Source organism: Medicago truncatula, chromosome 5, assembly GCF_003473485.1.
Source record: "Medicago truncatula cultivar Jemalong A17 chromosome 5, MtrunA17r5.0-ANR, whole genome shotgun sequence".
In the NCBI taxonomy this organism is placed as follows: domain Eukaryota; kingdom Viridiplantae; phylum Streptophyta; class Magnoliopsida; order Fabales; family Fabaceae; genus Medicago; species Medicago truncatula.
Genome location: NC_053046.1, coordinates 23,424,674 through 23,439,828, shown reverse-complemented (window position 1 = coordinate 23,439,828; position 15,155 = coordinate 23,424,674). Strand labels below are relative to the sequence as shown.

At 34.7% G+C, this 15,155-nt stretch overlaps 3 protein-coding genes across 3 annotated transcripts; all 3 read right to left on the bottom strand.

The window, feature by feature from the left end:
- Positions 1–5,026: 5,026 nt before the first annotated feature.
- Positions 5,027–5,873, bottom strand: LOC120580731 (uncharacterized). Its single transcript, XM_039834870.1, has 2 exons — positions 5,485–5,873; positions 5,027–5,092 (listed from the first exon to the last, which is right to left on the bottom strand). The coding sequence occupies exons 1-2, from the start codon at positions 5,764–5,766 to the stop codon at positions 5,030–5,032; spliced, it is 345 nt and encodes a 114-aa protein (XP_039690804.1). The 5' UTR covers positions 5,767–5,873; the 3' UTR covers positions 5,027–5,029.
- A 162-nt stretch (positions 5,874–6,035) lies between these two features.
- On the bottom strand, positions 6,036–8,015 carry LOC120580654 (uncharacterized). The gene is made up of 5 exons (XM_039834691.1): positions 7,307–8,015; positions 6,917–7,176; positions 6,622–6,825; positions 6,445–6,529; positions 6,036–6,360 (listed from the first exon to the last, which is right to left on the bottom strand). Exons 1-4 carry the CDS (start codon positions 8,013–8,015, stop codon positions 6,473–6,475), a joined length of 1,230 nt encoding a protein of 409 aa, XP_039690625.1. The 3' UTR covers positions 6,036–6,360; positions 6,445–6,472.
- Positions 8,016–10,619: 2,604 nt separating this feature from the next.
- LOC112422065 (uncharacterized) lies at positions 10,620–13,960 on the bottom strand. Its single transcript, XM_039834690.1, has 3 exons — positions 13,266–13,960; positions 11,415–13,109; positions 10,620–11,334 (listed from the first exon to the last, which is right to left on the bottom strand). The coding sequence occupies exons 1-3, from the start codon at positions 13,958–13,960 to the stop codon at positions 10,620–10,622; spliced, it is 3,105 nt and encodes a 1,034-aa protein (XP_039690624.1).
- Between the last annotated feature and the right edge of the window lie 1,195 nt (positions 13,961–15,155).

The window sequence follows — 15,155 nt, the reverse complement described above, 5'->3', positions numbered from 1 at the left end:
CCACAAAAACCATTCCAACCACAACCCTTCATTCAAAAACAACTTTCATCCAACCAATCCAAAAATCATCCAAATTCGTAGCCCCCATTAACCTCACCCAAAACCCACAAATTCATCACCAATTTCCACAACCCAACCCCTAAAACTCACTTAAACCTTCTCCCCATCACTAAACCAACCTCTTCCACCAAAAACAATAACTAAACCCAACCTTCACCAACACCACACCAAGTCCAACCAAGGTTAAGGCTTTGGCTTCCAAAAGAAGTGGAAAAGAAGTTGCAACATCTTCAAGAGGACCTCCCCCAAAGAAGCAAGTACCGGCAAAGAATCATGGCATAATATTCAAGGATAACAAGCAAAGGGATAGGTATAAAAATCTCATCTCTAAACCTTTACATCCTTGCAGGTACCCTGATAATTATGCCTTGGTTACACTAGGCCTTAGAGACGATGTGTTTAAATTTCTAGGACGATTAGGGTGGGTTGCTATGTTACGACCTATGTGGGGTTATGAAAATTTCACCTATGAGTTTTTAAGTTCAAATGTTTTTACAAAGGATAGGATGAATTTGGATAACCCTAATCATAGAATCTCTTTCCGGCTTCTGAACATTGATTACGAGATGTCTCTTCAACACTTTTGTGATGAGATGGGCTTCGCTAACGCGGGGTTCATCCACGACTCTTGGGATCAAAGTCTTAAGCCGGTTGACTATCATCCCGCCACCTTTTGGGAACATATCACCGGCCTTAGGCAATTTCACACAAGTTCAAACAAAGCTAGCAATATTCACAACCCGATGCTTAGGTACCTTCAAAGGGTAATGACTTGCACTATTTAGGGTAGGACCAAATTGAGGAACACTATGACGGATGAACTCTTCATGTCGTGGGCCATGCTTAACAACCACCCCGTTAACACATACTTTTACTTGCTTGATTACCTTTCCCATGTCGGTAATAGGTCTGATAGTAGGGGAGAGATAGTTGTGGGTGGTATCATCACATACATAGCTAGGCAATTGGGAGTGGGTGAGGACCAAGGGATTAACAACATTGAGGGAAACAATAGGCTTAACATAGAGACCCTTATCTTTATGAACTTCATTAAGCCCCGTCCACCCATGTCCTACACAGTCAAACTCAATGTGCCTATTTTGATTATACTTTCTAACCCATCTCGGACTAACACCGAGGTGGAAGAAAATTTGTTGTATGTTGTTGATGATCCACAGGTACATGAGAACACGATGATGAAGGCGAGGAAGATGCACATTTGCACCAAGAAGAGGAAGGTGCGCAATTGCACCATGATGAGGAGCACCATGACCATGATGCCGGAGAAACCAATGAAAATGCAAGATGGGCATGGATGCATACCGAGGTCGAGAGGATAAGCACCGAGAAACTAAGGCAAGGTGTTGAATTGTTGGGACTAAGGAATGATGTCCTAAGGGGCAACCGCATATTCGAAGAAAATAACCAAATGCTTCGGAACATGATGCACCATTTTCACCTCCAAGGTCCTCCCTATAGAACTCAATGAAAAATGTGAGCTTTCCTCTTCCTCTCTTCTCTTACTCCTCCTCCTCCTGCTTCTTCTTCTTCTTCTCCTTCTTTTCTTTTATTTTTCTATTTTGAATCATTGAGGACAATGCTTCTCCTAAGTGTGGGGGGAGCCTAATAAAGTGTCTTTAGTCGTAGTGTTTCCAAACTCCCTTGAACTTTATTCTTTTGTTTTGTTTTATTGTAAAAGGCATGAATAAGAAGCTTGTTTTTATTGTTTTATTATGACATAAATTTTTTGTTGTCTCTTCAATGGTCGTTTCTTGTACATGAAAGTGATTTCTTGTGTTGTAAGTGTTCTTGCTATACCCACATCAAGTTTTATTGTGAAAATTCTCCAATGAGAAAAGCACCTAGTTGCAATCCTTGAGTAAGTGTATGAATATGTATTTTAAGGAACACGTTCTAACTTTAATGGTAACTTGGACCCTTAAAAATCTTCAGAGTAAAAGTAGTATAAGTTTGTGTGGGAATAATTCTAATGTGCTGTAATGTGTAAACCAAAATGGGGCAGAAGAATATCACCAAATATGTATTTTAAGGAACACGTTCTAACTTTAATGGTAACTTGGACCCTTAAAAATCTTCAGAGTAAAAGTAGTATAAGTTTGTGTGGGAATAATTCTAATGTGCTGTAATGTGTAAACCAAAATGGGGCAGAAGAATATCACCAGCACGTGGAGGAAAGGATACCCCCTCTCTGACTTCCTAAATGTGGTGATGACTTCTCAAACAAATTGTGCTTAAATTAAACCCTCTAAAAAGAGGAACTTCCTAAGTGAAGATGAATAAGTTGTAGCCCTACTTAGGGTGATCATGGAAACTTGGAGGAAAGGATACCCCCTCGCGGACATCCAATGTGAAATGATAGCCCCTAGGCATCTACAAACCCCCAAGTATCTGAATTATCAAATCTATCTAAACTCTCCCATCTCTCTTATATGAAATGAAGAAAGGATTTTTCTCGGTCACTTTAGTGTTAAGGTTAGAACCTCTTCCTCATAATATCTATCTTATACAGGAGCAAGAAAAGGGTTGGACTACACACACACACTCACTTAAGAATTGTTGTTGGGTTGAATAAGTTCAAAAGGAATACTTGAAGTTGTGATTAGTGTACATTGAAATGAAACCTCGAGGGAGACATAAGCTTTTATTTGAATTGTCATATATTAATCCTTTTGTTGCTGCCATGTCTATGCCTTTTGCTTGAGGACAAGCAAAGATTCAAGTGTAGGGGAGTTTGATGAGTCATTTATTATCTATTTTTATATGTTATTTAGTTTAGTTTTAATTAGATTTAAGTTTATTTTATATTAGTATTATTTCCTTTTCGAGCTATTTTACTACAATTGCATATTGTTATATTTCAGAAACGAATATTTGATGGATTGAGTCTTGGAGCAAAAGAAAGGGGTTTTGGAGCTGATTCGGTACGAAAATATGAAGATTCGGAGACAAAAATATATCTCCCTAAAGTCAGAAGCTTGGCACAGCCCGTGCTAAGGTTGGCACGGCCGTGCCACCTCCCAGAACAACTTTTGCTGCTTTTGCTTAGATTTTAAGCTACTATGTTTTAGTTTACTTGTGGAACATTCTAGTGATTGCTTAGATTTTAAGTCGAATGTAAACTATAAATAGAGTAGCTAGCCATCACAAATATTCATCTTTTCTTGGAATGCAATATGTGACAATTGTCTTTCTAATAAAAGTTCATTTACTTTCTTGTTATTTACTTTTATTCTTTCTCTCTTCTTCTCCTTGTCTACGATGAACATTAGTGAGTAGACTTCTTCTTGTCTTGGGATTGTTGGATAAGTCTAAATGACATAATCCTAATCAAACCAAGCTTTAAACCTTAATCTTATGTAACCCTAATTTCTTATCTAAATTCACCACTTTAACATGGATCAACCATTATCAAACTGTGGAAACGAAAGTGGAGGGTTTGATAACTGTTTACCCATCATCTCAAATATCAATTCATAAAACGAAAGTGGAGCTTTGATATTCGAACAAGTGAATTTAGACAAAGATTGTAAAGGCAGCGAAATAGTCTTTACAATCTTTGAGACATATAGTTTCGAACTTCAAGGATTCTAAATTGTGATCAAGTCAGCGAAATAGGCTTGGTTGCAACTTAGGACCAAAATCTAATAGTAATCAAGTCAGCGAAATAGGCTTGGTTGCTAGAGGAACAAAAGAGAAACTGTCTTGAGAAATTAGGTCTAACATAAAGTTATAAGTTTAATAGTTTGGTTTGAGAAGGACTTGTCGTTAGGATGAACCAATAATCTCAAGGCTTTTATCTTTTATTATTATTTTCTTTTAAATATACAACCCCAAAACTTTTTCTACCTTATAAATCTTCAGTCTAATCATTATATAAAGTTAATTGAATTCATCACTGCATGTCGGAACGACACTCTATTTTTACTACTTCGATAGGACCGTGCACTTGCGGTTTTATCCCATCAAGTTTTTGGCGCCGCTGCCGGGGAGTTATTGTAATTTGATTAACTTTTTAATAGTGGTTAGTCTAATAAAAAATAAAAATAATAATAAATAAATATATATATATATATATAATATTTCATTTCCTTTTTTTTATTTTTTTATATATATATCTCTCTCCCCCTCCCTTTCTCCTTATTTTATTATTTTATTTTATTTTTATTTTATTTTATTTTATTTTTTATTTTTTACCCTTAACCGTTCTGATCTCAGGCATGGCTCAAAACTATTATCCTTGGACTCCTTCCCCTGCTTTGCCTCCTTGTTATGGAATATTTGGTCATACTGGTCAACTAGGTAGTGTTGTTAGAAGTCCTGAGCAAGTAAACTATGCTCATTATAATCAAGGGTTGTGTTTGGGTACCAGAACGGTTTAACCGCTGTGGCAGACTGAGGTGTTGTGCTTGCCTTTTGCTACGGTTTCCGTTAAAAGCGGCCACGGATAACATATAACCGTAGTCTTGTCTTAGCTTTGTAAAACAGTTTTAAAAGTTCTATAAAGCTACGGTTTTCATTCGTTTTCATTTAAAATCTGTGATGAAATAAAACTTTAGAGAACGCTTTTTTACTGGCAATTGCAACGGTTCTGGTATGTGGAGGATTAGAAATCCGTTCTTATATAAATAATTTTATAAGCTACCACAACGGTTTCTCACCGTTTCAATAAAGAAAGGATTTTTTTAAAAAAAATTGTGGACCAACTATTTTGGTCACGGTGATTCACACTTTTTTGAAACCTTGTAATAATTATAAACCAACTTAAACAATAATATTCATGCAATTTTTTACATGTAATATCTCGAATTAAACAACTACGTAACAAAAAGAAATACTTGTTAAATATATATCAAAATATATTGTTTTGTTAATCTTTAATGAATAGATTAAGTTTATCTTTGATCACAATGAACATCTATCTTTAAAATATATATATAAACACACACATCTATATCTCTTCATCTTGTGCTTCCAAATCTTCAAATTCTTCATTGATATCATCATTATTCATCTACAAAATAAAAGTAAAGTGTTCAATATATATATATATATATATATATATATATATATATATATATATACACACACACAAACTTCTTATAAATAAAAACTTCCAAAATGATAAATGCATGCATCAAATTACGCAACCAACAAATACAACAATCAACATTTGCCACCACAACACCGCACTAACTCTATTTCTTTGTCCATCATTATCTTTTCTTCAAATTGTGTTTCATTATGTATCATTACAATTTATTTGTAATATGTTAAACACTAACACAAAATTACACAACCAATACATCAAGTCTTAAAAAACATAACACAATTTTCATATAATACATTTAAAATATTGTATGAAAGAAACAAGAAGGTAGATCATAAATTATAGTTCAATCTTACCTCATTATCATCTTGAGCAAATATTGACGTAGAAGAATGCAATACATTGTTAGCATCAGCTGCAGAAGTTGTTATCAAATCTGCCAAAGCCTCTGTATCCAACCCAGTGATGTTTTGACTCAACATGACCTTAAGAAGAATCTGAATTTTTCCTTCCATTGCTTTTGTTTCCTTACGCCGTTTCTCTTCCATTTCTTGTATCTGATCCTTTAATTGTTTTACCTCATCATTATGTTCTTTTCTAAGTCTTGCAATTTCTTCATTTCTCTTCAATAGAGTCATAGTTGTAGTTCTTCCGTGGCAACGAAGTCTGCCAGGTTTTTCTTTGCCGCATACACTTTGAAAGGCTTCTTCAGAAGGCTTCCCATGTTTCTCAATTAAGTCTTGGAGCTTTATCTAACATACATGAAACAATAGCATTAAATAAATATATTAACGCTTCACTACTAACCAAACATATCATGGTGAAAACTACCGGGATCGTAAATCAATACAAATACTCAAAAACATAATTCTTATCATATCCTACAAATATTAAACAACTACCAAAATCAACATCAAAACAAGATATATGACTACCAAAACCAGAGTGCCACAATGCACAATGCATAGTGAGTCTACCAAAACCAAAGTGCCAACCGTACAAACTATGAAGCAAATCAAACTCAATTCGCCAATAACAAACAACAAAACACACAACACAGTCTAAAATTAAATCCAGCCATGCCAAGACACCAACAAATTAAAAGGTATTAGAAAAAAACTCACAATTGCAGTATTGGTTTCTTGATCCAGCTCTTTTCCTTTCTTACTTTGACGTGTAGCAATGAACATTTCCGCTTGACTGGGAGGCTCTTTATCTTCATTACTTACACGCTAAACCAAGCATGACAAGATTTTTAGAATATCAATGAGGTAGCGGAATTTAATATTCACTTGCAAAAATTTAAACAACAATACCATTTTTTCTCTTATAACAGCAAAGGCTTTATTGCCCGTTCGATGTCTCCATTTCAGTTGAGCAATATTTTGAGCATTTTGCAGACTGACTTCTTGCATGAATTAAAGTATAATTCTTTTATTAAATTCTGAATGTGCGACAACGATAGTATATACGAAATAGTAATTGTAGCTTACTTGACTGTTTCTATCTCTCCAATACACCAATAACTTCTTAAAGTCTTCTTCCGGTACCTCTTCTGGACGATTTTTTAACCGCTCGCGCATGGTTTTGTACTTGGTAAAATGATTCTTTTTAATCAAGTATTTGTATCGTCTCCAAGCATCATTTACAATAGCAAATACATCCTTCTTTCCTTTCTCTGGGATGATGTATTTTTCCTGTGAAAATAACAGACACATTTAGAAAGATATATATATTCATTAAAGCATTCTAGCTCACACACACACGTTCAAATAAAAAGATAAATACATTGACATATTCCCAGACTGGATCGATTTCTTCATCCTTCCAAGTCTTAACCAAAGCCTTCCAATTATTGAAGGTGAGAGGACATAAATCTGCACTTCTTGCTACTGTCCCCAAAAAACTACTAAGTTCAGCCACTCTCTTTTCATCTGGTCCAATTGGTTGTCCTTCTTCATTCAACGTGATCTCTTGTCTATTTTTGAAATCTCGAGCATGAATATTCTTACATAAAGTCTTTCCTCGTTTTCGTTTTCTTATTAATCCTGCGCATAAAGCACATAATAGTAATTCATCTCATTATAGTAATTAAAAAATTAAACAACTATGCAAATATTCATATCCAATTTCTACTTTACATGAGCATACCAACAATCAAAACTATTAATATATTACCTTCAACTTCATTTTCATCGGCTCCTTCAATTTCGTCACTTTCATAGTTGATATCATTCTCCATATCATCTTCCATTTCATTTTCTTCTATATCTTCATCACCAGCTTCCTCTATGACATGTTGTTCCTTCCTCATTTCAATATACTCATCAAGTGCCAAAGCGGGACATTTTGGAATATATTTTTTGTTCTTGCAGGCTTGTCGATCTACCGTTGATCCTTGAACTTTGTTTCCCGTGGTTGATTTTCCTTGCCTCATAAGAGTATTGTCCTGCCTTAACTCTTTGGTTTGCTCATCAATTTTCTTTGAGGCATGTGATTCGGTTGAACATTGAACTTGATTTCCAAGGGTTGATTTTCCTTGCCTCTTAAGAGTATTGTCCTGCCTTACCTCTTTGTTTTGCTCATCAAATTTCTTGAAGGCATATGATTCAGTTGAACCTTTAACTTGATTTCCAAATGTTGATTTTCCTTGCCTTTTAAGAGTATTTTCCTGCCTTACCTCTTTGTATTGCTCATCAAATTTCTTCAAGGACTGTGATTTAGTTGGACCTTCAAGTTGATGATCCACGGTAGACTTCAATTTCTTAAGATTATTGTTCTCACAAAACCCTTTCATCGGCTCAACAATTTTCTTAGATGCTTCTACTTCCAATTGCCTCTTAATACGTCTGTGAACAAACCCTTTGTCTGACTCAATAGGTTTCATTTGTTGGGCTGGAACTATATTATCCAACGACCGCTTCAGTTGGTCTTGCTTGTTGCGCTGTGTTTGTTGTAACACCCCGTTTCCCAAAATCATATAAAATATTATATTTCAACAAAATCAGAGTAAAACCCCAACGGGCATGTCACATTACGTCAACAAAATATCTTAAATAGAATATATAAAAATCTATTTGATTAATCATTCATCATTAAACAACGTTAATCTTGCAGCGGAATATTTTTCAACTTAAATAAACTCCAACAATCATTCTTGGCACAAACGCCTCATCGAAAGAAAAACGAATCATCCAAAGGGCTACAACAATAATATTTCAAAATTGATACATAGGAAGAAATCAAGAAAATAAATCCCATCCCACGTATCAGAGCCCTAGACACAGTGAGCCACCACCTACTACTCAGGATCACCTGCAAGTTACCCATAGGAAGGGCAACATTTTCAAGCAGAAGGGGTGAGATTCTCAAACAATAATATTAATATATAATAACGTCAATGAATCTAACACCCTATCATCATCATAATGCATCAATGAAATATGTACAATAACATTAGCAACATCAACATCCATTGGTAAATAAACCAACAATTAAAGATTTATGCAACTACTCGACAACACCACAAGACTCATGCATGACATGACGACTCCTCTAAGACTCCTCAACAAATGCAACTATGCATGTGGTACCATATCAGGGCCGAAGCCCTCACCGTTATAGAATGGTTAAAGCATTCTTTATATCAGGACATGAGTCCTCCCATTAACACCGCTTTGAACAACATAGTGTTCCACCGCTTTGAACGACAAGGCGTTCCAGGACCGAGGTCCTCACCGTTTTATGTTATGCGACTGACTCCACTTGTGTATATCTACATACAACTCAACAATGCATATGTACCTATATGACTCACCACTCCTTCAATGCAATTACAACCTCTCCAAGTTCATAAAATTAACCAATCAATTTAACGTTGTAGTATAATCAAGATTTAATATCTATACAAGAGTTATACAGGCTAAAGGAAAACACTTAGAAGTACTAAAAGGAACTCCTAGTGCACGAAAGCAAAGTTCAGAAAAAGGTTAACTAAGACCCAGTTCGCTTAAGCGAAGGGCAGCTCGCTTAAGCGACCAGCTACAGGAAAATCTAGGTTCAGGTTCGCTCACGGTTCGCTCACAAGTTCGCTCAAGCGAACACAATGTCGTATCTAAAGGCATTCTACGCTTACAGCTCGCTCACGGTTCGCTTAAGCGAACGGTTAAAGGAAAATTCTGGGCAACGATTATGATAGCTCGCTTAAGCGATGGGATGTTCGCTTAAGCGACCATTCATCAGTACAGGGTAAAAACTTACGATTTCAGACTTCTCTCCACTCCAAAAACCCAATTTTAATCCCCCGATCACCCAAAACGTTTTCCAGCGATTGTTTACAGGTCATATACACAACTAGGCATCAAAAAGAACACAAAATATGCATTAACACGTCAATTCAACTCATTCCAACAATCATACACATTTTCTCCCAATTCATTCATCATTCCTAATCTCAATCTAATTCAGAATATAGCAGCAGTACAGATTAAGAAATCATACATAACATCAATTACCACATGTTAAACATAATTCTTACACCTTTCTTTCAAAATCAGTCTCATACCCTAATTCTCAATTTTATTCTTAAAAACTATTCAATTAGATTAATTTTTCAGAAATTATATATTATAATCATTGAAAGATAATCCCACCCTTACCTTAGAATTGCAAAGACAAAGAAAGCTCAACAATCGATTCTCTAGTTCTTCTCTCTTGGTCTTCTCCCTTGCCTTAGCTTTTCTCTTCCCAACTTGTTTTCACGTTAAAACAGTTTTCTCACTTTTTCTTTCCTTAACTTTCCAAAACCATAACCTCCCTTTTTTCATTAAACCCTCCCTTATTATTATTAATTTCTAATTAATCCCTAACCTCCTAAATAATTCTATTATTTCTATTATTCTATTTATATTAAATAAATTATATAAATAAATACTATACACCAAATAAAGCACACATATTTTATAAAATGCATAAAAGACTCTAAATAATTCCAAAAATAATAAAATAACGACTAGGGCGTTACATTTGTCACATTTCTAATTGCCAATGGCTGTTTATGATGGTCTAACTTTTGAATGTTTCCACCAATAATGTTTACATGACTACTTTCTTTCGAAGATTTTGCATTTTCAACTTTGATTTGATTCATCTTCCGCAATAATTCATTGCTGGACTTAGCTTGTATATCAAACAGAAAGCCATTACCCGTCTTCATTTTCCTACAACTACCAATTAATACATAGCGAATGTCAAATAATTGCATCACAAAAACTTTTTTCTTTACAGGGTATATTAAATACAAGTATCTATGATATATATCAAAATCATCATTAGAAAACAGATAATAAAATTTTCTTCATATGTTGGATCCATTTATAATGTATAAATAACAACTGAAATATAAAACTAAATCACACTATATAGAACCTAGACCATAACAAATACATATTAAAACTTGTCTACATTAATACAAAAAAATTAAGACAATTTATCATGCATTATAGTCATCATCAGATTCTATTTCATCTGACACGGGTGGAGGTTTGTCAGTAATTGTTGGTGGAATGTCATTCCTAACCAATTCAACTTCACAAGTTTCAGTGCTTGAAGATAGATTTACTGTATGCTCTGGAGGATCTTCAATGTTTAAAAACTCCCTTTGAACAGACTTCACGACATAGTGTCTATTTGCATCTGAAGGATCTTCAACGTAGAAACATTGGTGGACTTGAGAAGCCAATACAAAAGGGTCATCCATGTAACATCTCTTGTTGAAATAAACACAAGTCAACCCAAACTTTTCCTCTTCAGCTTCAAACCAATCACATCTAAATAACACAAACTTCAACCTACCATAATAGTCTACCTCAACTATTTCAGTAATTAATCCATAGTAAATTACTGACTGTGTTATTGGATTTTCATCTTTGGTACTAGCAAAACTTTCCGTTATTGCCACTAATGTCACACCGCTGTTTTGTGTTTTAAGTCTAGCATCACGTTGTTTCGTATGGAACCTATATCCGTTAATTACATAGCCAGAAAAACTTCGTGCAATTCTATTTGGTCCTCTGGATAGCTTCCTAAGGATGTCAGATACATCGCTTAACAAAGCACGCTTCTTAAACCATTCAACAAAATCCAAACCTTTACTCTTTGATTTGTTCCACCCCTTTCTTTTTCTGGGATTTTCATTTTCATGCTCACTGCAAATAAAATTGCACTATTAAAGTAATTGCAAAATAATTATTTTATGAAACCAAAACCTACAATTATGTTCACTTACCGTATAAATTTTTGGACATCATCATGATTGAATAAGATGTAACGATGAGCTTGACTCCTTGACTTGCAATCCAAAGAAATTGCTCCACCTTTTTTCTTTCCTCCTATAGGATGACCAATTGTAGAAAAAGAAATTGGACTTCCAAGTTCATCAGGATGACACTTATCGATATTCCTTGGCATTCTACTAAACCTTGTTTCAACACCACTATGTAAATATCGCGAGCACAATGTCAAGCATTCATTAACAACATAACCCTCAGCAATAGAACCCTCAGGACGACTTTTATTCCGAACATAACCCTTTAATTTTCCTAGATATCTTTCAGTAGAGTACATCCACCGAAATTTAACAGGTCTTCCCATTCTTACCTCATTCACTAGATGTATCGGCAAATAAACCATACTGTCAAAAAAACTCGGGGGGAAAATTGTTTCTAACTGGCAAAGTGTTTCTGCAATCTCAGATTGCAAGATATCCAAATCTTCAACCTCAATCACCTTTTGACATAAACAACGAAAAAACGAACAAAGACGAATTAACGGGTGTGCAACCTGGTTCGACGTTGTACATCTCACAGCTACTTGAAGTAAGTAATGCATCATGAAATGTGCATCATGAGTCTTATATCCGCTAAGTTTTCTTTCAGGAAGGAGAACACACCTTGAAATGTTTGAATCACACCCATCTGGTATTTTTGCATTTTTCAATACAAAACAAAAAGTAGTTTTCTCATTTGCACTCATGGAAAAGCAAGCTTTTGCAAACACTAGCTTCTTTCCGTGATCTACCTCTTTTGGGTGAAGTTTATTTCTAATACCCATCTCTTGTAAGTCTAAACGTGCTTTTGCATGATCTTTTGTCTTTCCCGTGATATCCAACAAAGTCCCAATTATACTATCAAATATGTTTTTCTCTATGTGCATCACATCAAGATTATGGCGTAAAGTATTGTGCTTCCAATATGGTAACTCAAAAAATATTGATTTTTTCTTCCATGGACCATCACTGCAATTCTTTTGCAACTTACCAAAAGCATTGTTGAAGTTCTTTAATTTATCCAAGATTTGTTCCCCATTTAACAATTCTGGAGGTGGCCTATGTTCTTTTTTCCCATTGAAACTCCTAGCATTTGATCTATATTTATGATCCATGGGCAAAAATACACGATGATCCATATAACATGTTTTATGGCTATTCTTCAAATATATCGATTTAGTTTTATAATTACAGCAAGGACATGCTAGGCTCCCTTTTGTACTCCACCCACTCAACATAGCATACCCGGGAAAGTCACTAATTGTCCACAAGAGAGCTGCCCTCATTTGGAAAGTTTTATTTATTGAAGCATCATATGTTTCTACTCCCAAATCCCATAACAATTTCAACTCTTCAATCAATGGTTGGAGGTACACATCAATGTCATTACCTGGTGACTTTCGTCCAGGAATTAATAAGGACAACATAAAATACTCAGCCTTCATGCACATCCAAGGTGGAAAGTTATATGGCATTAAAACCACTGGCCAAGTAGAATAATTAACATTCATGGTTCTAAAGGGATTAAATCCGTCACTCGCCAATCCAAGTCTTATATTACGCACCTCAACAGCAAATTCAGGATGAAATTTATCAAATTCTTTCCATGCTTCTCCATCTGCAGGATGCCTCAACTTTCCATCATCTAAACGATCTCTGTCATGCCAACTTAATGAGCTAGCCGTCTTTGAACACATGAACAACCGTTGAAGTCTCGGAATCAAGGGAAAGTGTCTCAAAACTTTCGCCGAAACTTTATGAGATTTATGATTTTTTTCAACCTCATGATTTTCTTCTTCATTTTCAATCCACCGTGGAGCACCACAAACATGGCAAGAAGTATCATTCTCATGATCTTTCCAATAGATCATGCAATCATTAGGGCAAGCATCAATCTTTTTATAATCCATCCCCAAGTCCTTTATCATGCTTTTAGTTTTATTGAACGTATCAGGGATGTTCAAAAAAGGCATAGCTTCTCTCAACAACTCTAAGAGTGCATTGAATGATGTATTGCTCCAACCATAAAGACACTTCAATAAATATAGCCGAATGATGAACGACAATTTAGAGAATGTTTTGCAACCCGGATACAACTCTTGTTTGGATTCTTCGATTAGATTATAAAACTTTTTTGCATCTTCGTTGGGGCCTTCATTAACTCTGTATTCTTCTTGTGCGACACCTCTGAATCTTTCAGACAACAGTCCATCAATATCGTCAACTTGATCATTTGCATCATTCATATGATTATCATTAATATCATTGAGTTTCCGTATCTTCTCACCATGACGAACCCAAACATCATATCCTTTTTGAAATCCAAATGCTATTAAATGATTTCGTACTGCACTTGTAAACCATCTGCTGTTGTAACATGTAGCACAAGGGCACAAAATCTCTTTTCCACGGGGTTTTCCTTTGGTGTATGCGTAGTCTAGAAAATAATTAAGACCAATTTCATACTCTTCACTCTCTCTAGCGGATTTTGTCCATTCTTTGTCCATCAGGTTTTGAACAGACTACTGTATATGGAAACTAATTTCAGAGGGGTGTTAGTACATGTTTCAATATGTGAACCTACATAGGATTCCTAATATTACAGTCGGTTTCGGTTTCAGATTGGTGGTTAGGCACACACATTCTGTGTCAAATACTGATTGTGTGGTTAGATTGACACATTTAGTTTCATATATAGTGGTTAAGCTAACATATTACAATCATATACTTTAATAAATTAATTATTTTGCAGTGTAATATTTACAATTTCAACTACATCAATGCATTTCTATGACTATTGAAAAGTAAAACATACCTTCTTGAAGAGTACTTTCTCTGAACCAACAACAAATGCCCTGATTAGAAGAGAGGTGGAATTGATGTATGGAATAAAAACTGCAAATTTTACTGCAGCAAACATGAAGTTGTTATAAGAATCAAGATAATGTAGAGAAAGACTATTGTAAGAAAGAAAGGAGTACATTAACATTAGGAATGATGCAGAAGACTAAAACAAATTCATGCCTATTAATCATTAAAAAGAAGCTCATGTTTGCATGAAGTAGGCTAATTTAGAAGGCCTGTAGGTCAAAACTTTCACTTCAATATATATAATACATAGCGTAATTGTTCTGTTCCACATTTTTTCCAAAAAAAAAGTTGTGTATTTAAAATAAGCCTTTATTAATCAAGGAATAATTAACCCAGAAGATAGCTAACTTGCAAAGTAACTTACTTTGGGTTTTGGCTGAAAAGATATAGATGTGAATAACGTGTAAAAAGTAATATGTGAAGCAATCATTATTCATTTAGAACATACCCAATTTATCTAATTTTAATAAATTTTAATCACATTGCCCTATAATAAGCAGCAAAAAGGACATAAGTCAATTAGGTGCGATACTGTTTTCATGAGACGAATTACTCTCGATATAATTTATGTATGGTTTGGTTATAAAGGAAACTTCTACTATCACATTTCAGTTAATACCCACAAACTCTAAATTCACCGATTTTGTTCAAGAACTCTAAATGATACAATACAAGCCAAATACATAATGATCCCAAAATATGCTCGACAGACCGTACGTAATACCCACAAAGAAAATATATATAATAGAAAAGTGAATTCAAACACTTGAAATTACATATTACTCGATATTTATTCATTAGATGTGATCAAATACATAATCCTTTTTTTGA